Raw genomic sequence first — 25,053 nt, 5'->3', positions numbered from 1 at the left:
GACTTCAACATATGCTGAAAACAAATCGTTCCCAAAATTGTCTTCTTAATGGAGACGAAATTGAATGCTAGGAGGATGGAGAATGTTTGGAGAAGGTGGGGTTTTCATAATGGTATTGATGTTCTAGTTAATAGGACAAAAAGAGGTTTATGTTTCGCTTGGACAGGTGATTTTACTATTCAATTATGTAGTTTCTCGACAAATCATATTGATGCTGAGATTAGTGAGGAGGAGGATAGTTAAAAATGGCAAATGACTAGATTTTATGACTCTTCGTTTTCTCGGGATAGAGCCAACACTTGGAATTTATTGAAAGGACACGGAAGAAACCAAGATTTACCTTAGATGGTGTGTGGTGACTTTAATGAAATTTTGCATGCTAATAAAAAATTTGTGGGAGTGCCAAGAGATGAAAGTCGAATAGAGGATTTCCGTAGGGTTTTAAACAATTGCCAGTTAGAAGATATTAGGTTTTCGAGGCCTTGGTTCACATGGGAAAGAGGAAACTTGCCGAAAACAAACATCCGTGAAAAGTTTGATTGGGGGTTGCAAATTCAACTTGGATGGCTATTTTTTGGAGTTCTCTCTTCGTCATTTGCCTCATTCAGTATTGGATTATTGTCCTCTTTTTATTGTTACGAACAGGGAAGAAATGAGGTGCATGAAGAGGAAGTTTCGTTTTGAGGCTTGGTGGATCTTGGAAGAATCTTGTGAACAAAAGGCTTGTAGTATATGGGAGGCGAATAAGGGAAATGTTTTAGAGCGTCTTGCTATATTGTGTAATGGCTTGAAGGATTAATTCAAAAAAATAAAAAAATTAAGGTTGGACTATCAAGGTTTCTTTCGAGGAAACTTGAAGAGTTGAATAATAGTGACAGAGATGAGGGGGGTCTTCTCGAAATGTTAGAGGTAAAATTTCATCTTAAAATAGAAATGGAGAAATAAGAAACTTATTGGGAATAACAAACGAGGGTAAACTGGCTAAGGATGGGTGATCAAAACACGTCTTTTTTTCATAATTTCCTGACTCAAAGAAAGCAAATGAATCTTATCCAGGTTTTGCAAAACGCGAATGGCCAAATTTTTTTTGATGATAAGGAGATAGAAGAGATTACTAGAAATTATTTCATAGATCTCTTTTCCACAAGAGAGATCGATGATTCGAATCATATTCTCATGGGGGTGAATAGATGCATTTCAAAGAAGATGAACCAGGCATTGATTGATGTATATTTGAAAGAGAAAATCGTTTTGGCAATAAAAGGTATAGGGCCAACTAAGGTGATGGGACCGAATGGTTTATCGGCCATTTTTTTCTAGAAGTTTTAACATATTATTGGAAAAGATATATGTGCATTCTGTCTTGACATTAAACAGAGGTAAGTCTTTTGAAACCATGGATTGTACTAATATGTGCTCATTCCTAAGGTGACTCAGCCTACCAATTTAATGACCTTTCACCCTATCAGTCTTTGTAATGTTCTTTATAAAATAATTTCTAAGATTGTTGCTAATTGTCTTCAAAAGTTTTTTCATGTTTGTATATAAGAAGCACAAAGTGCTTTTGAGCCAGGGCACTTGATTACGGATAATGTTCTAATTGCATATGAAATTCTTCATACTTTTAATCAATAAATAGTGGGAAGGAAAGGTTTCTTAGCATTAAAATTGGATATGAGCAAGGCTTATGACAAAATGGAGTGATCTTTTTTAAGAAGTGTGATGCTTAAAATGGGTTTTGCTGGATCATGGGTGGATTTTCTCATGCATTGCATCTGTACAGTGTCGTATTCTATTGTTCTTAATGAGGAAAAAGGAAAGACTTTTAGACCTAGCAGAGGTTTAAGGCAAGGGGATCCCTTGAGTACCTATCTTTTTTTGCTTTGTTGCGAGGGTCTCTCATCACTTATGAGGATGGCAAGATAGGAAGGTTTATTACAAGGGGATAAAGTTTGCCGTAGGGGACCTCATATCTCACACTTGATGTTTGTGGATGATTGCATTTTGTTTGGAGATACAATTGAGAAAGAGCACAAATCATTAAAAGGATATTTGAAGAGTATGAGGAATGCTCTGGTCAATGTGTGAATTTTGAAAATTTCACAGTTTACTATAGCTCAAATGTTTCAAATCGGGATAGAATGTTAGTGTCCCAAGTCCTGAATGTTTGTAGCTCATCAGACCCAGAAAAGTACTTAGGATTGCCAAACATGGTTAGGAGGAGGAAAAAATAGGTGTTCCAGATTATTAAAGACCGGATGAGGACATAAATTAATAGTTGGTGTTTGAAACACTTGTCTCAAGGAGGGAAGGAGATTTTTATTAAATCTGTTTTGCAAGTTATACCTAAATACTCTATGACATGTTTTTTACTTCCAATTTCATTTTATTTGAAATTGGAGTGTATATGTTGATCCTTTTGGTGGCAAAAAGGCCATGGAAAACGTGGAATCGATTGGTGTGAGTGGAGGCGTTTATGTGAATTGAAAGAAAATAGGGGTTTGAGTTTTCGATGTTTAGCAAAAGTTAATTTAGCGTTTAATTAATTATCTGAATTCCTTGTTATGGTGCATGTTAAAAGTAAAGTATTTTTCGGATATTGATTTTTTTTAAGTGCAAGGCTAGGGAATATACATTTTTATACTTTGAAGAGTGTGTGAACGGCAAAAGGAAGTCTCTAAGCTGGAATGGGCCGAAAAATTTTAAATTTTAAATTTTAATGTAGATTCAAATTCAATATATATATTACTATAGAGAAATAAGATGAAGCTTGAAACCAAATGGAAGCAAGGAATTTGTGTTAGTGATCAAAATAAAAATATAAATTTATGAGGAGTGAAAGTTAAAAATTTAATGTTAAAAGAGATTAAATTAATAATTACTTTTTAGAAGGACTAAATATGATTTTTTTCTTTCATTTATGTTATAAATATATTTATTAAAAATTTATATAAAAAAATAAATGATGCTTTAATTGCAATAAGTAAAATTAAATTTTTATGAATACAAAAATCGAATTTTAAACCTTATGCTAATCAACTAAAAATCCACATAAATTTTTAATTGAGCGAATTGGCATGATTGTCTTTTTATAAAATATAAAAAGATAAAATCACACTCATAATAATATAACTTAATTTGCAATAAAAAAAGGAGAGAATATTCTTTGATAATTTTCCGACTAAATTAGAATCTAGTTGATATGCATGGTGATGTTTATTCAAATATAATTATAAGTATTTTTTTATTGCTTTATAAAATATAATTTTATTTGAAAAAAAATGATAGTTCTTCAACTAAGTTGGGTAGCGTATTATAATGGAAATTATTAATATTAAAAAAGAAATAAAAATAAATTTTTTATTAAGGAAAGGGGCAAGGAGTTGGGAATGTTAAAAGTCAAAACCTAAACCCTAATTTTAAGAGTGATTTTATTAACCATTTAAACCAAATTATGTTAATAAACACGTTTAACATGTGAATACTAATGAGCAGGTTTGTTTTTTTATTGAGAAAAATATGTAGTCCTCATGTTATGCCACCAAAAACATTGCTCAAATCATCTCATTATCTTTATATGGAATCATTAATTAGGATGAAAAATGGAACCAAAAAGAAATAATGAAGGCTTTGACTCAAATAATAAAAAATTACAGAATTGAAGAGTGAGCTGAGACTATTCAACTCCAATACACCCATATATAATTAACCTAACCTAACTGAATCTAAAAGTCAAATGCTGCAATCTCATAGGGCATAAGAAGGGGTATGAGTGGCTGAGCTTTGATAATGAAATGCCATTAAACCCTTCTTATTATTTTTATTTCCCCTCTGTCATGGTGGTTTGAGCACTGTCTCCTTCAACATTATCACAATTCAAATGTCAAAGGTTATTAAAATAACCAAATAGATCAGTCTTTGCTAATTTGGTTTCTATCTGCTGCAATTCAATATTGACAAGACCTAGAGTTTTCGACTTAAATTTGCAAGCTTTGTGGGCGGTAATAGCTGCCCCCCTTCTTTTTCCTTGCACCATTTGATTAAAAGCACAAGGCGGTGGGGATGTTATCATGCTTCAACTTTTGGTGTGCAATGAATCATGTGCTTTTCTTTCTCTTTTTCTTTTAAACAGTTATATCTAAATAATTTTTGTCCAAAAACATAAAATGTTGTCCAAGTTATTGAATTTGGACCAATTAATCAATCCATACATTAATGAATTGATCTACAAATTAGTATAAACGAATTAAATTAGATTAAAAAATCAAATTTATTATTTATAATATTTTTAAAAAATATTTTAATAATTTATTTAATCAAATCACATACACAACTCATAATTTTCCACCATACTTAAAAAGGGAAAAATATTCACAATTGAGATATTAAATTTTATTTTCATCACCTAAAAGTTTACTTGATAATGACATTAATGACTGACTTAATTAGTAAGTCAACGTAATTTTAGCGTTTACAAGAAATTATAAAAACGAAATATTAGCATTTAGAAAATATTTGACTTGGTGCCGGTAATCAGAAGATTAAATCTATGAAAATTGGAAAAATATGTGGATTTGTAAAAGTCTTGCATACAAGTTCACTATTTAGATTAGTCAGTCGAATTGGTAGAATTAAAAAAGTATTGATATCTTGATTTAATATGAGAAAAATATTGATTCAAATCTGATCGAGTTTCATTGGTACGATTCCAAAAATCAATTGCCAAACCATCAAATTATGTGAATTTACAAATTAACCATTTTGTTTTATATAATAGTAATTCCTTCCTTTAATGGCACCTGTCTAGTTATTCATAAAAAAAATCCCAGAAAGCTAGCAGCCTTAAATGAGAAGTGATAGACATGAAAAATAGAAAGACTTGGCCCATCTGCCAGCATCAAATTTAATTTGAGCAATTTATTGCAAGGTCACCATCTGTTCTTCTCTTTCAGATTCTTTTTTTTTTCAATCAATTCGATGTTTGATGTTCAACTCAAAGTGCTGCAGAACTGATCAACCTATTTCATTCCACAGCTGTAATTTTAGTTCCTTTTGAAGAATCATCATCTCATCTTTATGTCAATACACATTATACATGTTCATACCAAATAAAGGAATTTAAGAAATATGGATGTCATTTTTCAGGGATATATTCTTTCTTTCCATACGTATACACATACATATGCATATGGAAGAATTTAACACATGAGCCACATGCATGATGTTGGTTTCAACTAGAATTCACAGGGAATGTTTATATAGGACCAAAACCTGTTGAGATTCTCATGTTCCTTCATTTCCTGGGCTTATATTGGGTTCAACCATGGCGGCATTCACATTTACAATGACATCAAAGACACTCAATAATTAACTCAAAAAAGAACAGTACGCTTCCACTTGCTAACTACGATTAATCAATCTCTTAAGTTTATTTTAAAACGTGATATTTCCTGAGTGCCTTTCACCTTTTTTTGTTCTTTCTTTCTAGTCTCTTCTCTCATATCTGCAAACACTGTGTCTAATCTTACATGGGCGTCTCCCTGAAATTTCATTTATTTTACTTTTTCTCGTGTCTTGTCAATAGTCAACTGATTATTGGTGTCATATGTGTTTAAGACGGATATGTTTATTTTGTATCATAAAATTTTCATAATTTAAACCGAATAGGAAGCCTTGAGTATGACACCTCCATTCTTCACGTGAAAAAATCATATGGGTTGGTATATCAGAATTTGAACATGAAATTCGTAAAAGCCAGTTTGCATCAGTTGCTGACTTTCAATTGAAAACTTGGCATGCAATAAACGTGTTTGTATGTATTAGTTTACTTCAGCTTTTACAATACATCGACAAATGAAGCAACGAACAAGTGGAGTAGGTTTATAGAGGAAACTAAATCTGGTGATTCTTCCAAAAGATACGTAGGGCAAATTTCCTCCAAAGGAAGATTTGCTACTGCAATTATTAATCTTACTTGCTGCTGTTAAATCGATATGATTAAGAAAAAGGTATCAAATAAGATATGGGAATTGCTTGATGACTCGGCATTGCCTTTAATCACAAGAAAAAAAATGAAGGATCCATCAAGTTTTCCAGAGAAAAACGTCCCATCAGCCACTATTGCCTTCATATTGCTTTGCAATATCCAAGGATGCCCATTTAGTTTTGTAAAACAATTTCACTATTACACGGAACAATTAGAGTACCTAAGGTTTTAAAGATTTTATACCATTTTCAATATAGAATAATTTTGCATGACTTGACATTGAAGGGCCCTTGAAGCTAAACTGGAAAGTAAAAGGATTTCAGGGTAGTATCAAGGAACCATTAAGAAACTCTGGTCTGTATTGTTCATTGCATTTCAATGTAGGTTGTGATCAAACTAAACCTTCAATTAGAAAGCTCTCAATGAGATAGAGTAACGCTTTTAAATTAATCCCAAATAATGACAGTGGCGAATCATGATCATAATTCCGCCTGTCCCTTTTCAATTGGAGCAGTAATATATTGTGATCAAATAAATGATTACATTTGCTATTAGGTTACAGCAAACTGATAAATTCAACTATGTTTGCGAAAATTAAGTTTCAATGGGCTGGCAATAATATTCATTTTTGTATTTAAAATATTTTAATTAACTTTTTTGTGTAGTTTAAAATGTGAAATTATGGTTATTAAAATATTTATATCTACACTAATTTGTCATTTTTAAAAAATTTCCAACCAAGGCTCTGTTCGGTGCTAAAAGCACTGTTACACCTAAGAAGCAACTTTTTGAGCCAAACTAAGGGCTAGTTTAGCAATGCTTTTAAAAAGTGCCGTGGAAAAATACTTTTGAAAAGTTTGGTTTAAAATTTGAGTATTTAGCATTGCTATCAAAAAATACTTTTGAGAAATAAAATGTCCATTTTAGACATGTTATTATCAAGTAACAAATATGCATTTAAATAATATTTAAATTAGTTAATATTATTATATTTTAGTAAGAATATAAAAAAATTATTATAACTTGTTAATATTTTAATATATGAAATATAAATTTTAAATATTTTTAAGAAATAAATATTAATTATTTATAAAATTTAATTAGAATATATAAACTATATTTTAAATATTTGAATATAACCATTAAATATTTATAATTAGTATTTTAAAAAATATTTTTTTTATTTTTAATTAATGATTTTAATACATTTGTAATTAAACACCAAAAAAAAGGAAAGTACTATGTTATTGGAGGGGTGAAATAGTAATTAAGCACCAAAAGTGCTTTTGGGAGTGGAAAAGTTAAAAATTTCAGCCAAAAGCAGCTTGTTCTGCACAGCTTTTATTCCAAAAGTGTTTTTGAAGTCAGAAGTGCTTTTTTTAAACAATGAAGAACATGCCCTAAAGATGCCGGTTAGATGTTGCCGTCGCTTTTAAATTTGCGGTTTGAGGGTGTGAAATTATGAATTCGCCCTTCTTTGCATTATTTTTGTGTGTTTATTTCTTCTTTTTCGTTTTTCAATCATCTTCAAGCAAGTTATGAACCCATTTGTACTAGCTTAATCTCTTTAAAATGTTTAAGAATAGATATATGATGATTATGTTTTTACACTTTTAACACTACTAAATACTTAAATTTACAAACTATACTTTTTTGAGGTATAATTATAAGTTTTCTCATTCGTCTAACGATCTAAAACTAATCTTGTTTAGGTTTGGGTGGTATTTAGGTAAAACCCTCCCAACAATGATGACTCTAAAATTCAAACTCAATCCAAACACCTCGAGAAGAAGTTAGCTGCCACTCACTTTACCACAACAAATCATCCTTTTTCACAGTACTTTACCATAACACTTTTGAATCGCAACAACAATAATTGGACCTAAATCTCATAATTTGGATTGATTTTTTTAAAAAAATTCCACATATCAATAGATTCTCGGTATTCTAATAAGTAAAATAATTTAGAGTAATAAGAAGATCAATTTAAAACAAATCAAAGTACGAAAAATCTTCTAATTGAGTATAATACAAGGACGAAAAGTATAATTGAAGCATGTTTAACCCCTACTGCAAGTTGTAACCAAGTCATTCCACAAAATGAAATGTTGACTTTATTTAAAAGTAGAAGAAATGATAATAGATGAGGGAACAGGCCACAAGGGTTGACTTGAGTGATTGTCGAGAGTATGAAGATGAGTTTAAAAGCCACATAAACTCTTGGTGCTTCAGGGGCCCGACATATGCTAACCTGATTAATTCGTGCGTACACACTATGAGAGTTTATTTAAGTTTCTACGTAAAAAGATTGATCCCACTTGAAGATTATTGATTCAAGAAAATATAAGGTTCGTTTGGGTACTAAAATTATTGAAATATAAAATTATTTATTACATTCTTTTATTTAATTCATTTTGTTAGAACTTTAAGAATGTAAAATTATTTAAAAACAGATTTTATATATTAAATTACCTTTAGTATATAAATTTTTTTAGGTATGATAAAGTGCATAAAATTTCAATTTCTTTGTTATATTTTCCTCTTGAATTATGTTAATATTCAAGTTCTTAATTATATTATTTAGACTTGTATTTTATTTATTATGTATTTAGGTGCATAATTGGAGAAAAGTAGAGTTAAAGTTTATTTTAGGAAAGTTCTTTTGCATATTGGACTTTCAAAATAACATTAATTCAATATTTTAGCCATAACTTTAGAACTCTTTTAGGGCTCATAATATATTTTTTCAAAGGGAATTTAAACATCTAACTAAAGTTATTTCACAACTCAAGCCTAAAAAACATTGGCCCGAAAGTTTGACGTGAAAATCTATAATAAAAAAATTGCTTTTCTAACTAATTAAGGACTCTTTTATATTTTCTTCCTTATGTGATTTTCCCCCTATAAATATACATTATTAGGTTAATACCTACTTGAGAGCCACTTTAGACATATCCGTTCTTAATATTATTTTGCTTTCATGTTTTCGTTATTTTATGGATTGCTAAATTCTCTTTTCTAGATAAAGGAATTGCAAAATTTTATTCTAAAAGTTTGTGAGCTCTAATTGTTCTCTATATTTTCTTTGATTTTTAGTATATACATGTCTTTTGATTTAATCACAAATATTCATGTTTGTTGAATGTTGGTCTCGTATTCAATTGCTTGAATATTTACGTTGTCAATTGCAATTGTTAAATGTGCAATTATTTAATTTACTCTAATACTTGTGACGAACATCATAGTTTGATATAAAGTGTATATGCATTCTATGCTGTGTGTATTGAGAAATGTGTCTATATTATAGTAAACATGTAATTGTTTTCTATTTATTTGAATGATGAATAAATAAATAAAGTTAATTTCATATTTTATTGTTATATCTTTTGTATTTTTGTCTTTCATGTTTTACATATATAGCAAAATTATGACAAACAAATATTAGCTCATTGTTAGTCTAAGTTCAAACTGATAATAAGTGGCATTGTAAGAACATTTACATTACGAGAAGGAAAACTTACTTCAATAGATAACCTAAATGAGTTCATAATATTGTGAAAGAATCAAAGTGAGCATTTGACTCAAATACTTATAAGGATTATTATCTCGTCTACAATTCCAATTGGGGAGATGGCTAATCTTGGCTATTTGAACAGTTAGCTCTACAGGTAGAGATATAAATGTACTCATTAGAAGAATAATACATTGGACTGGACCCAAGTTGAATTAAATCTAAATCCATTTGTGAACTATTTCACTTGTGACATCCATGATGTAATTTACCTAAATCTTGAGTTAGTCACTAACCAAGCGTATGCAACTCATGTGCTTTGGTATAAATGGAGGCTTATGCTCTAAAGATGATTTAGCCCATAGCCGGTATGTTGGGTACATAACTTGTGTATGACATGACTTTATTTGCAACAACATAATTCATAGCTCGATTAAAGAGTTAACGATATCCTCTCATTGGCATTGTGTGGATTAATAAATATTGAACGTTGCTTGTTCTCAAATGAGCAATTTATCACAGTCATTTGTTAACAGTGATCATATTAATGATTAAGAAGATACAATGATAACAATGAGATAAAATATGATTGTATTGAGTGCATGAATTTAACTGAAAGGAATCAATGATATCATATGAGGGTAACACACACATGACGATGTCATTTGACAAAACAGTTGGATGAATTGCTTTCGTAAAGAGTATACAATATTGAGCTTTCAATCATGGTACTTCTTATGGACTAACTCCATGATTAAGTAAATTGCAAATTATTGGAACGATACTTCTGGACATGATTGCAATTACTAGAGTCTAATTGTATATGTCTGATTGGTCCCTCCGCTAGTTCAACAAAAGCTCAATCAGACTGCATTTGAATAAGAATGAAATTCTTCGACTTTGGAAATAATTTAATTGAGTCGATTTATTCGATGTGGAATTAAATTAAACGGTCGTGAGAATTGGTCAACTAGACAATTTGATTAAAGAGTTTTCTTGAAAATTTCATTTTGGAAAATCTTAATGATTTTCAAGTCAGACAATTGGCCCAATGGGTAATTGAACTTGAGATTGAAATTTAAAACTAAAAATTGAAAACTGAGACCAAGACCCAAAACTGGTTGAACCAGGCTCGGTATGTGAAACCGGGTTGACAGTTTAAACCGATCAAGTCGTCACTGACTCGGATCAAACTATCAACAGCCAAACCAGCTCAAGGTGCCGTGAGGGTATCACGCCTACGATGACACCATCGGGCACGACGGTGCTAACAACTGTGACAATGACATTTTAGTGGCTGGTGGATGGCCAGTGACAGTGGTTCTTCAGTGGTTGAGTAATGGAAGAATTATACTCATTCTGGGACTCTACTAGATACTATATTAATTTAATATTAAAGTGATTAAGTTTAATCATAGAACTCTCTAAACTCTCCTTATATAAAGAGAGTCATGGGTCATTACTTTTCACATACTTTTTTTTTGAATAAATCTGACTGGATTTATATAATATGTAAAAAAAGAGTTGGGCTAAAGTCATTACAAAACCTAATGAAAGAAAACAATTCAGGCTTAAACTGGCCCGTCATAGTCCAAAATAAATAGAATTTGAAAAAAAAATCTAATCCTATACCAGTCAAATCATGATAGCTGGACACCATTAATTGTAATCTTTTCAAATCCACCGTCAAGTCATTAAGAAAGCAAGTTACCCATTTATTATTTTGTCTCTGCTATCTTTTAATGAAAAAGCTTTTCCCCTTTCTTCAATCTGGAGGATATGGCCAAGGATTTTCTATCGTTCTCCGGACTGCTTCTGGGATCTCCTTCTCCAGGTAAAAACCTTCTCCACTTCTAAGAGACTCTTTGGCTATAGTATGGGCATAGAAATTCTGTTCTTTGGGGACAAATATGAACTCGATCTCCTGGAACCCCTTTTTTAGGCTTTGGATGTCTGTGATAATTGCTCCAATGACTGATTTATCCGTGAATAAGCTTTGGCATTTCTTAATAACAGTTTTGGAGTCTCCTAAACTGTTAATTTGTTGACTCCCAGACTAATCCCTAATTTTATTGCTTGTAATCCCGCATATGCCTCTGCTGTGAATGGATCTGCGATGTTTGAGTGGGTGACTGCCTGTGATGCAATGATCTCTTTGTTTTCATTCCGTGCTATTATACCGGAGGCTGATCTGAATCCCAAGCGGTCATAGGCTGCATCAAAATGAATGGAGGTCCATCCCCTTTTGTACAACTGTTGAAGATTTCCAGATGAATGAAAAGTAAGAGTTCTTACTTTTGATATTGCAAGTTCTGTAGTATAGGCACTGATTTTCTTCGCTATTTCTGATCCCGACATGAGTCTCTTTTCGTAAATGAGGTGATTTCTGCTAAACCAAATGAACCAGAGGCAACAGCAAAAGAAATGAAGCTGCTCTTCGGAACCTCGATCAAAAACCCAGGTAAGCCAGCCCCATATGTTATTTATATTCTGATTCAGCACCCACGATAAATTTAACTGATCCCAAACTTCCATTGATCTAGGACATTCGATGAAAATATGCCAGCTATTTTCCTCAAAGCAACCGCATCGAGGGCAAAGGGTGTTAAGGACTACTTTCCTTATTTTGAGGTTGACAAAGGAAGGGATATAATCCCAAGAAATTCTCCAAATTGTCATCTTAATTTTTGTAGGGATATGTAACTTCCATAATTTGTTGTAGAAAGTTTTTGTCTTGGTCTGTAATGATAAATCAGTAGGATCCAGATTAGTACCATGTAATAGTTTATAGGCACTCCTCACCGAGAATTCCCCTGTCGGTTCTCTTCCCCATACTTGAAGGTCTTCTTGATCTGTCTCCGCAAGAGGGATTTTTAGTATTTGTTCAGCAACAACTGGTTGAAAGGTATTTCTTATCAGTTCTGTTTTCCAGCTTCTGCTAGTTGGCTCAATTAAATCCGAGACTAATTCAACATTTACGTTGTTTGCTTGAATCGTAATTCTGTCAGTTGGAATCCCCGGTATCCATGAATCTCCCCATATGGAAATTTGATCACCTCTCCCTACCCTCCAGCAGCGTCCATTATCAAGAAGTCCTCTTGCAGCCCATATGCTTTTCCAGGTAAAAGAAGGTAGGTTTCCCAACTGAGCTTTAAAGAAATCTGAATTGGGAAAATACTTTGCTTTTAAAACACGAGTCAATAATGAATTCGGATAATTAATAAGACGCCATCCCTGCTTTGCTAATAATGCAACGTTAAACTTAGCAAAATCGCGATAACCAAGACCACCATCTTCTTTTAATAAACATATGTCCTTCCAAGCACACCAGTGAATGCCTCTTTTATTAGATCTTTTTTGCCACCAGAAATTGGCTATAATTCTATCCAAATCTGAACAGAGCGTCTTAGGGAGTAGGAAACAAGCCATCGAGTATGTAGGGATAGCTTGTAAAACTGCCTTGATAAACACTTCCTTTCCTCCTTGTGAGAGATATCTAATACTCCAACTGTCGATTTTTTGCTTGAGTCTGTCTTTCAAATTTTGAAAAGATATTCTCTTTCTTTTCCCTACCATACTAGGAAGACCCAGATATCGCTCAAAATCATTAGCTCTTCTGACTCCAAGGATCTGTGAAACAGCACGCCTTTCGTTTTCTTTTGTATTAGAATTGAAGAAAACCGACGATTTTTCAAAATTCACACGTTGCCCAGAACTTGTCTCGTATTCTTGCAGTGTCTGCTTTAAAGAATATGATCCCCTATCCGTAGCTTCAACAAACAAAATACAATCATCTGCAAATAATAAGTGGGAGATAGCCGGCCCTCTTCTACTTGCTTTAACACCTTTCAATATATTTTCCTCTTGTGCTAACCTCATAAGGCTTGAAAGACCTTCACCACAAATAAGGAATAAAAATGGGCTTAGGGGGTCCCCTTGTCTAAGACCTCTTGATGGAAGAAACGTTTTACCCATATTTTCATTGAAACAAACAGAATAAGAGACTGATGAGACACAATTCAGAACTAAATTAATCAATCTTGGGTCAAAACCCATTTTTCCCATTACTCCTCTAACAAACCCCCATTCAACCCTATCGAATGCCTTACTCATATCCAGTTTTACAGCCATGAAACCTTTTTTCCCCAATCTCTTTCGTTTCAACGTGTGAAGAATTTCATAAGCAAGTAACACATTATCAGAAATCAGCCTTCCTGGGACAAAAGCACTCTGTGCTAGATCAATGCATTTATGAATTATCCCCTTTAGCCTATTAGCAATAGCTTTAGCAATCAATTTGTAAATCACATTACATAAGCTAATAGGCCTAAAATGGGTGACACTTGAGGGATTCTGGATTTTTGGGATGAGCACAATATTTGTTTTATTAATTGAGTGGAAATCCATACCTTCGTTTAATCTTTGGAAACAAAAATTGGAGATGTCATCTCCAACAATTGGCCAACATTTTTGAAAGAATAAGGCTGGAAAACCATCCTCTCCCGGAGCTTTTGTAGGACCCATTCCGAGAAGAGCTTCCCGAATTTCCTCCTTTGTGAACCTTGCATTCAGTTTGACATTATCTTCCTCAGAGATTCACCTTTTAATACCTGTCAAAATGTTCTCAAAGTTGTGTTGCCCTCCTGTAGAAAATAATTGTGAAAAGTATGATCTGACAATTTCCTCCATATCTTTCCATTCTTCGGTTGACCTACCGTCTTCACCCTGTAATTTTTGGATTCTGTTTTTCTTCCTCCGAAGCGATGCTTACTTATGAAAGAAACTTGTATTTCTGTCTCCCATTTTCAACCAATTAATTCTGGCCCTCTGCTCCCAATAACTTTCATCCTTTTCAATTTCTAGGTTCAGATGGATTTTTGTGTCAATTATCTCAGCCAGGTTCTCCTCACTACGATCTGCATCAAGAAGCGTTTCTAATTTTGACAATAAGACCTCCTTTGTCATTCTTTTATTCTGTTGTAACTGAACACTCCACCTTTGTAAACCCCGTTTTAAATTTCCCAGCTTCTGCATAAGGTCACCTGTTGAATTTTCCCAAATACTTGTAGTTACATCTAAAAATGTTTCTTCCAAAATCCACCATGCTTCAAACCTGAACCTCTGATCTGCTATCCTTCTAACATTATGATCCGTATCAATGAGAAGTGGACAATGGTCTGAGAATGAATGTGGGAGGTGTTGAATGAGAAAATTTAGAAATAAATCACTCCACCGTTCTGTTGCCACACCTCTGTCTAATCTTTTTTGGATATTAGTTTCTGGTAGATTTCCCCTCTCCCACGTAAATCTCCTACCTGAAAACCCCAAATCAACTAACCTGCAATCTTCCAAGGCCTTCCGAAATGCTTCCATTCTTCTTTCTTTTCTAGGTAAGCCTCCTTTCTTCTCAAAGCTATATAAGATTTCATTAAAATCCCCACAAACCAGCCATGGGTCATCACCCTGGTTTTTTAATTGTCGCAACAGATTCCATGAATGCTCCCTATCATATGAATAAGGGGAACCATAAAAACCTGTAAATCTCCATTTTACTCCTTCTCCTTCTTCCTCAATGATCACATCAATATGTCTATTTGAAAAACTTTGAAGTGCAATCTTAGCGTTCCCTCTCCATGCTAAGCAAAGTCCTCCTCTAGATCCAATTGAATCCACATCAATTCCAAAATAAAATCCACAACTTCTTCGAATTTTTTCCATTCTTTTTTTGTTTATTTTTGTCTCCATTAAGAAGACCATTTGGGGATAGTGTTTCTTCAGCGAGTGCCGAAGTCGATGAACTGCCCGAGGATTCCCCAAACCTCGGACATTCCAACTTAAGATTTTCATTGCGAGCGGTCGGCTTGCCTCTTGGCAGCCGCCGATAATAAATGATTGAATCCATGAGCTTTCCTATCTCTCCCTTCCATCTCCATACTATCCTCAATATCTGTTCTCCCCCTCTTTTTACCTTCTTCACCTATAATCATCTCATTCTCCAAACCCTGTTTTATAGCCATTTGATTATGATCATTAAAGGGTCTAACCCTTTCTACTTGTGAGGAGAACCCAATACCTTCCAGATTTAATCCTAGAATAGGATCAACACTTTCTCTAAAATTTCCTACGTTTCCCCTTCCATTTTCTCCGTTCATTCCTCCCCCAGAACCTCCTTCCTCCCGTAACCATACACTCTTCATTGCTTGGGCTCTTCTTGATTGTGCACGCAGAGATAAGTCCCATCCCATCACATTGACTTCAACCCTTGCCTCCATTTTTGCCTCACAAAAGGAATCATTATGCCCAAGACGGCCACAGTAGAAACAAAAAAGAGTCAATCTTTCGTATTTAAATCTAACATAAGAGCACTTGTTATTAAACATAACCTGCTTTTTCCTTTTGAGAGGGCGCCGAATGTCAACTTGAACTCTTATCCTCATGAAGTTCATATTTTCTTTCCCCAAATTTGAACCATCATATTCTTAAAAAATTCCAATAAAATTCCCTAACTGCATCGCTAATTTTTCAGAATAAAACCCAATGGGAACATCATGTATTTGGACCTAAAACGATGTTGAGATTAGAGGAACTTTTAGTGGGTCTTCCCCTCTTTGCATATTGTGTAAGATGAGTAGATGATTATTGAATGTCCATGGGGACCCCTTAATAACTCTTTCCATGTCTATAACATGATAAAACTTAAACAAGTACCTTTTTTCACCCAGATCCCTAATTTGAACACCCTTGACTGGATGCCAAAGGTTAGCCAAAGTGCTTTTCATTGCAGGGTAATGAATGATACTAGCTGTAAGAAAACAACCAACCAAACTAAGAGATTCTTCACTATTAATTAAATCTGGGTCACATTGTGCTTGAAGTATGTCTTCTTCTTCTTCATCAATAGATAATCCCGCAAATTCTGATTCCATGGATGAAGAACTTGAAGCCTCCGTAAAAGAATTCACTTTCAAAAACAAAGGAGATGAGCGCCGCCAATAGAAAACAAGAGAAACCAGAAGAAAAAAAAACTTGCCAGAGAGGCAGACAGAGACGTGCTAGGGTAGCAGACCCTTTTACTACTTTTCACATACTTGAATTCAAAAGAAAGTTGTAGAGAGAAAATTCTCTGAAGAAATTATTTTAAAAGATTTTTAGAGATATTTTTATTATTTACAACTTGATCTAGAAGTTTAGAAAAATTACAAAATTGCCCCATTGATAATTTTGTGTGAAATTTTCTGACTCAAAGTAAGCCAACACTCGACAAACGTGAGCTTGAGGATAGTGGAGAAGACTACTCAATTGAAGCGTTCATCGTAGACGAATTGAAAAGATACAATTTTAATTAAGTATTTATTACTTTAGACATCACAACCAAGTTCTTATTTTTGGAAAAAAAATTAAACTCCGTTTTTTCCTTTAAACTTATTTTCATGATATTTGTTTGTACGTGTTTGTCAGTTAGAATTAAATCTCTTTTGTTATTAATGCTATCAATAAGCTAAATCCTAAGCATTATGTTACAGGTGCTATGCCGGCAACTATAATTAATTTATTAAAGTACACTAAAAATTGTCTTTGCATTGATGATTCAACTTATGAATCAAATGAAGATTTCACATTTGACTAGAGTTTCGTCTTATTAATTTTCATCAACTTTTAATTTTAGTTTTCTAAAAATCCCCTATTCTCTTTATTTTTTTATTTAAGAAATAAAATTATTTTTGATATGTGAATTCTACCTTACTCATTGCTATCTATAAATTTATTTATTTTAAGTAGGAATTTAGTTTTGGCAATCTCGGCAACCGAACAAGGTATAATACTAAATTTAACCCTTAACATTACATATTTTGTCATTTTGGCCTTTATTATTTTTTAAGTTAAATTTAGTCATTAACCTTTAAAAAAGAGTCAAACGCTTTTTCAAAAAGAAATACTAACTAAAACATTAATTTTAGTGATGTTGGCATAGCAATAACCATGACAGTTTACATATGCTTCATGTTAGTGTGATACTATTTATCTTATATGTCATGCGAATAAAGAATTTAAAAATTATAAAATAAAAATAAAAATGATAAAGAATATATAAATATTTCATAGAATTCAAAAAGAAATTAACATAGACTATATGTAGATGGTCATGTGGGATGTAATGTTTAAAAATTTAAACGTTTTAGTCAATATTTCAATTAAAAAAACAACAATTTAATTGTTTTTTGAAAGATTGGTGATCCTTGACCCCAAATTTAGCTAAAAAAAAGGGGCTAAATTGACAAATAATATAAACATTGAGATCTAAATTTTACATTATACTTTTTTTAAACAAGTTTAATCCCCTTAAGATTTTTTAGCCTCTATCTCAATAAAATTATAATAAATTATGATAATTCTTATTTTTATTAAAATTTATATATAAATATAAATCGCAATAATTCAAGACGGTCGAGTTTAATTTTTTAAACATTTCTTTTCACAGCCCAATATTTCTGCCCAATACCTCTCTAACACAAGGTCGGCTCTAGCAAAATAACAGAGTAGTGGTTGATTGAGTTGACAAACTATGTGTGGATACATTACGAAGGGCGGATGGTGCTTCGAAAATGATTGCCTTGACGTAACAGCTCCTAACTGGAAGTTGAGGAAGGAGATTCTCCCTCACCTTAAACACAGAAAAGAGATGAGTGCAATAAAACCTACCAGCTCCAAAGGACAATGACACTGGTTTTTCATTGGTTGAAAGTAGGAAGGTGAAGAAGACATGCCTCCAGTGATGGCTAGTAACAGCAATTTGAATTTCACTTCTGCCTACTACAGTTTACATTGAGGAATAAAGTGCTACTCCTAACTATTGACAACTTGGTTGTATCCAGAATCATAACCTTCTTTCACAGCGACTTGTTGGTGCCTTTTCAACAATCAATGGACCTTATCCTTTCAGATTTAGAATCTGCATGCCAGTATTTTTTCTGATTGAGATATGTGAGGCCGAACGCCTTCTTCCATTTAAATTATATAAATGTGTTTCATTTTATGGCAAATGGGTTAGTAACAAAACTGAAGAATCCTCTGAGTTTGAATGATCTGTGGTGTGATGGTGACATGGTAACAGAAGAAAATCCTATGGGAAGTAGTCATTTCTAGTTTTGTTTTCTCGTTATTGCCTTTTTATCTCATACAACATGCTGCAATCACTTTCCATTTCCAATGAACCTCAAGAAACAAAACTCTCCAAGTAATCAAGTTGTCACAGTTATCTTAATATCGAACAGTACATCATAGAAATAGTTGTCTAAAGGAGTAGCACGTCTCTGTGTTGGTTATGTCTAGAAGAACCTGTCTACATCAAAGTTTCCTTTGGAACAGAGGCTACATATCTCCATGATCAGACTTAGGCAGAACTTTAAGAAGATTTCATATGGAATCCAACTCATGATTTGAACGTATAAATGATTACAATGTGACAATAAGAACAGTAGTACGACTCATGTCCAGGTTCAAGCATCATGCAATTAGATGAGCTTTAATTGACAAGCTAAAGAAGAAAGCAATTTGCAGATAATTCAAAGGTCTAATCAGAACAAATTGCATAGCTTGTACACGTCAGAAAGTTAGCTCATTGTTTCTTATCCCTTCAATTCATCTACTGTTTGACAACATTGACAAAGAATTGATACGGAAACAAGCCCCAACGAAGATAACATTTGGATTGGGAATAATACAAAGTGGATCTATTCAAGTTTTAACTAAGCACTCAATCAAAAGTTTTAGCAGATTGAACTAAGACCAAACTGCAAGCAGTTGCCAAGTCCATCAGTTTAAGTGTACAAAGAGAAAAACTAGAGATAGTACGAAATTTTAACTGAATAGCTATTTATCTTCATTGAATTTCATATACAAGTTATACATATACATTCCATATTGTCTCAGCAACCAAACACAAAAAGATTGCAACACCTTCAAAAGCATTTTTCATCCAGGGAAAAAAGAAAGTGAGACAATTTGCAGAAGAAGATGAAGAACATTACCAATAAAGCATAGCCTTTTCTCCTTCCCTCCTTGAGAATATCCTTGTAAACTCAATCAATGTTTACTTATTAATACCATAACTCCCATCTCCTTGTAAGCTCATATCAAAAACCTCAGACTTGAAATCACTTCTTTTATCATAAATCCCAGACTTGAAGGTCCTTCTTTTATTATGAACTCCAGACTTCAAATTACTTACCTTGGCATCAGAATTAGCCTCTCCAGCAGCACCAGCACCAGCACCAAATCTTCTCCTAAATCCTTTCCTCCTCCATTTGACACCGTTCTTTTTCCCATTTGTATCTAAAACACTAGCAACTTCACTCTCACTCTCCTCTCCCTTGTTTTCAGTCAAAAGCTTAGTGTTTTCACCACTCTCTCTGCTTCTCAGATACGGTTTAACACTATGAACAACCCCTTTAGGGAAAAACCTGGCGGAAGGCAACTCATCAACAGCATCAAACAGCTGAGGTCCATCTCTGTCGCTCCACATATCGAAACCGCCAGGCTTCTGGAATCTGTCAGCCAAAACTTTAACTTGCTCATCAGCTGAAACGGAGAACAAGTTGGGTGCTTTTTCAACGACTTCCCAAGGGCGTTCAAGTTCAGATACGGCGGCTTTGAGCTCGGCCCTTTTGCGCATTTCATAGATGTGACGTTCACGGGCAAGTCGAGTTTTGAGTAGCTGCTTGGCTTTCTTGGCTTGCATGCGTTTCCATTGCCATTTCGAGACTCCACCTGGGTAAGTTCTGGGGCCACCCCCCATGCGGATTATGGTGTTGGGTGGTGGGGCTGAGTTGTGGAGGGAGAGGGTTGAAAGTTTAGTGTAAAGGAAAAGGGGAATTGGGGAAACAAGAGATTTTGAGAAGGAAAGGGCTTGAGATGGAACTGGGATTGAGAGTGGCATTTTCAGGATTGAGGACATTGAATTTTGGATTAAAACTGAAAGGACTGAACCCACTATGTTTTTTGGTCTTCAAGGGTTTGAAGAGAGAATCAGGGAAGGAATCGGCAAAGCGTGGTTGAAGCCTGGTAGATAGGGGAGTTTGTGGTTGATTTTGGTGTTTCGAGGGTAGTAGGATTATCAGTAATCGGTTAAGTATTTCTTTTCTGGAAGACACCCAATAACAAGCACCAGTGGTCTAGTGGTAGAATAGTACCCTGCCACGGTACAGACCCGGGTTCGATTCCCGGCTGGTGCATTTTTTATTCTTTTTTGGTTTAAGAAGTTTGAACCAATGCTGTTTAGTTATAGAGAGTGAGGGGGTTGCATCTGTATTTTAAAGTTTGTTATTAACCTTCCAAACATTTAGAAATTGAGCTTTAAAATTTATGATGATTGGTTTTTACGTGCGGTCTAGATGGATCCTACTACTGTGGAAAAGATAACCCAAATAGATCATAGTATAGTTCACCTCACGGCTCAAACACAAAATAAAAATTTATGTCAACATGGCAGGACTGTTTCAGGGAATGCTCCCATCAATCTCTTGCATGTGTGATCACCAGCATACAGTTTTTGGTGTTAAATTAGATATATGGTTTCAGCAACCTAATCCTCATTATAATTCAGCCGAAGATAAACTGACAAGAAGTTTCCTTTATATTCGATTAAAACTCTGCTCTGAATCTTTTCTCTCCAAGATGGTACCAGCCCCAGTTGTTTCCTTTTCTAACACCTAATGTCTCATGTTCTAGGTGCATCCCACCACAATTTTAGATTATAAGTTCCAAGGGTGAAATTAATGTTCTTTATTTGTTAAATGATCCCTTAATCCTTATCCATAACATTATGGATCCACATTGTTTGTTTGTTCCTCTATTTATTGTTTGCAATTACCATTCTATACAATTGAAGAACATCATCCGACAAAGTAGCAATGTTCACCCAAAATTTAAAGTATCCTGTTGAGGAACATCTTAAATTAGCTATTATACTGCAAATTTGTTCTTTGTAAAGTTCTTGTTTTTTCTTGCAGCTTTTCCTTCCTTAATTTTACATATGGATATTAATTAATGTTTATGGCACCCCCCTAATTGTCGGTATGATTAATTCAACCATAGAGGTTACACAAACTTTACAAATAAACATAACTAAAGATCTTGTTCCCTCCACTGAAATCTTAGTTGTATTTCTAATATTCTAATGCCTGCACGTGTATCTCCCTCAACATCCCCCTCTCCACAGACAACTTCATAAAGACAGATTTAAGATATTGGAATAAATAATACTTGGACGTTGGAATCCAGCAATGGGAAACTTCCATAAAACCCCCATGTTTTGTAGTAGGAATGCTTATAGCAGTTTCTTCTGTATGTATGTATGTATGTATGTATGTATGTATGTATGTGCTCAAACCAGACCCCCATAAGATCAAAAGGCAAAAGCATCTTTAACAACCCATCATCCAATTTGATTCACAAATGGCTCAGCCTTTCCTTCTTTGCTTGGTTTTGATAAATGCTTTGGTGGCTATGGCGGCCAGTGAAAATGCTCCAGCTCCGGCTCCTGGAGAACCATGCAAAGCTGAAGGACCTACTTTTTGTTCTTAACCTTGTTTCAAACATTTAGAAATCGGGGTTTAAATTTATGATATGTGCACTGTATCTTGCAAATCAAATGAAGCTGCTTTGTTTCATTATTTGTCTGGAATGAATCCTACAACTGTGGAAAAGAAAACCATATAAATCGTAGTATTCTTCACCTCGCGGCTCAAACACTGAATAAAATTTATGTCAACATGGCAGGTCTGCTTCAGGGAATGCTCCCATCAATCTCTTGCCAATGAGCTGGCAAAGGATCTCCAGCACACGATTTTTGCTTTTTGGTGTTAATTAAATATGTGGTTTCAGCAACCTAATCCTCATAGTAATTCAGCAGACAGTAAACTGACAGAGCTTTCCTTCCTATTCAATCAAAACTCTGCCTCTGAATCTTTTCTCTCCAAGATGGTACCAACCCCAGTTGTTTCCTTTTCTAACACTTAATGTCTCATGTTCTTGGAGCATTCCACCGCAATTTTATATTACAAGTTCCAAGGGTGAAATTAGTGTTCTTTTATAACATTATGTATCGACATTGTTTGTTTGTTTGTTCCTTCCTTCCTATATGACTATGCAATTCCCATTCCATATAATCGAATCTTGACGTGTCTACATTTGAAGAACATCATCAGACAAAGTAGCAATATTCATCCAAAACTCAAAGTATCTTGTTTGTGGAACATCTTAATTAGTAATTACCTATCATACTGCAAATGCTGTCTTTGTATAATTCCTTTTCTTGCAGCTTTTGCTTTGTAAATTTTTGATCCATGGATATTATTAGTTAATCTTGATGTCGGTGTGATTCATTCAATCATAGAGGTTACACAAACTTTACAAATAAACATATTAAAGATCTTGTTCCCTCCATTGAAGTCTTAGTTGTAGTTCTATTATTCTAATGCCTGCACGTGTATCTCCCACTCCATAGACAACTTCATAAAAACAGATTTAAGATATTGGAATAAATTATGCTTGGAATCCAGCAATGGGAAACTTCCACCAAACCCCCATGCTTTGTAGTAGGAATGCTTATAGCAGTTTCTTCTCTATGTATGTATGTATATCTATGCTCAAATCAGACCCCCATAAGATCAAAAAACAAAAGCATCTTTAACAAATAACAACCCACCATCGAATTTAATTCACAAATGGGTCAGCTTTTACTTCTTTGTTTGTTTTTGATAAATGCTTTTGTGGCTATGGCGGCCAGTGGAAATGCTCCAGCTCCGGCTCCTGGAGAACCATACAAAGCTGAAGCACCCACAATAAGGAAACTTGGAAAGCACCAACTATTGAAGACCTTTGACAATGCACCGGCTTCAAGCCCATCCCAAGCGCCCCACACTAAAAAGAACATGCACCCCACTGTAGGAAGCCCCTCTGCAGATCACACAGCAGCCATTACTGAACCAAACAAAGAAGAAAACGTGAGTGTTGATGGAGATGCCATTCACCTACAAAATCATCATCATCATTCCATGGACAAATCCGTAGCAGGGGGCGGTGTAATCCTTGGAGGTCTTGCCACAACTTTCTTGGTGGCTGTTTTTTGCTATATAAGAGCCACTGGAAGACACAAACCAGAGACGCATCAAAGTAATAATGAAAACCAGTAATTGAATTGTACGCATATGAAATTACATGGTATTGTAAATGCCACCCTTCTTTTTAAAAATTGTAAAGGAAATTACGAATTGAAAACGTCTGCAATTTACTTCTACCAAAGTTAGCCAAATCCCAAATGGAGAATCATATTCGCAGTGAAAATTCTAAGCAGAAATATAACGTAGAAAAGGAAAAAGGCCCAAAGTTTCATGATAACTAATTGGGCTGCCACTAAATCACAATATCAGCCGAATCATGGGGTTTAAAAACGTAAAAAGTAGACCTGGAACTGGGAGTTGAACCATTTTTCTCGAGTACCATTCCGCGTTTGTTTATCCTGAGAAAGGGTTGAACAACGTGTTGGTAATATGTCTGGTAATAATGAATGGGATATTGTTTATAGCATTTGTACGATTCATTGATAATTTGCAATCATGAAAATTATGGTACATTGTGATTGGTGCTACAAATCACAACTCCTTAGTCTTAATTTATTTATAAAAACTTCATTACAGAGGTTAAACTTTCATGACTAAGGTCAGATAATCTATGATACCTGTTGGTCAACTCGTAGTTTAGGTTCTTCAGCAATGTTTAGATACTTAAGAGTTCCTGATTTAGGCAAGGTTCACCTACTACCTTTTGTCATTTACTTGCATATTAGGCCAGAATAACATATCAGGGGCTACTCTGAGAATAAAGACGTACTGTTAAAGGAAAAGAAAGAACAAACGGAAACAATTTAGCATGAGATGGATTTTTTCCATATTATCTTCCTCATGCTAGCTCCTATCAATATGATCATCAAAACTATAAAGCTTGCTTTGCAGGGTAGTTCAGATTATGCTTAGATGCATCTGAAAGGTTAAAAAATGGTGATGAATGAGGATCTAAAGATTGTAAACATATACAAATGTTTGTGCTCTTGCACTATTGTCCAAACCCTGGGTTTCTTCTGGCTTTTTTCCAAATCATTCACAATCTTGTCTAATGGTACTGTGAACATTGGACTAATGCTAACAAAAGTCAATAAATAAATATTAACTTTAGTTTATCATTCAAAACTTTACTTCCGTTATGTTTCTTTTTGTTAAATATAATTACAAATAATATATCCAAGCAATTTTAATTATTAATTCAGTATAAAGCATAATTAAACTAAAAATCAAAATAATTATAGATATAAAAAATGGTTGATGTGATGGTAAATCACATTACATTCTCAAGGAGAGGGCGCGGGTTTAATCTTAGAGACAACATTGTTGGAAGGGGTAGCCATGAACCCTGAAAATGGACCGTGAAACAGACATGAAGAATATAAAAAAATAAATATGGATACAATTTACATATCATGGGATTTCAATCTAAAATAAAT

At 33.9% G+C, this 25,053-nt stretch overlaps 3 protein-coding genes and 1 non-coding gene across 4 annotated transcripts; 2 read left to right on the top strand and 2 right to left on the bottom strand.

Moving 5' to 3' along the window:
- Window positions 1-11,262: 11,262 nt before the first annotated feature.
- LOC107892503 (uncharacterized) lies at window positions 11,263-15,215 on the bottom strand. Its single transcript, XM_041100235.1, has 3 exons — window positions 14,282-15,215; window positions 11,555-14,080; window positions 11,263-11,471 (listed from the first exon to the last, which is right to left on the bottom strand). Exons 1-3 carry the CDS (start codon window positions 15,213-15,215, stop codon window positions 11,263-11,265), a joined length of 3,669 nt encoding a protein of 1,222 aa, XP_040956169.1.
- A 4,135-nt stretch (window positions 15,216-19,350) lies between these two features.
- LOC107891083 (probable DEAD-box ATP-dependent RNA helicase 48) lies at window positions 19,351-21,007 on the bottom strand. Its single transcript, XM_016815734.2, has one exon. The coding sequence runs from the start codon at window positions 20,449-20,451 to the stop codon at window positions 19,588-19,590; it is 864 nt and encodes a 287-aa protein (XP_016671223.1). The 5' UTR covers window positions 20,452-21,007; the 3' UTR covers window positions 19,351-19,587.
- On the top strand, window positions 20,658-20,728 carry TRNAG-GCC (transfer RNA glycine (anticodon GCC)). The gene has a single exon. It is a non-coding gene; the product is annotated as a tRNA-Gly (tRNA).
- Window positions 21,008-22,873: 1,866 nt separating the features above from the next.
- Window positions 22,874-24,033, top strand: LOC107892867 (uncharacterized). The gene has a single exon (XM_016817901.2). It carries the CDS (start codon window positions 23,222-23,224, stop codon window positions 23,687-23,689), a length of 468 nt encoding a protein of 155 aa, XP_016673390.1. The 5' UTR covers window positions 22,874-23,221; the 3' UTR covers window positions 23,690-24,033.
- The last annotated feature ends 1,020 nt before the right edge of the window (window positions 24,034-25,053 follow it).

Source organism: Gossypium hirsutum, chromosome D09, assembly GCF_007990345.1.
Source record: "Gossypium hirsutum isolate 1008001.06 chromosome D09, Gossypium_hirsutum_v2.1, whole genome shotgun sequence".
NCBI classification, from domain to species: Eukaryota; Viridiplantae; Streptophyta; class Magnoliopsida; order Malvales; family Malvaceae; genus Gossypium; species Gossypium hirsutum.
The sequence above is the reverse complement of the archived record's forward strand: the minus strand, read 5'-3'. Positions and strand labels throughout refer to the sequence as shown.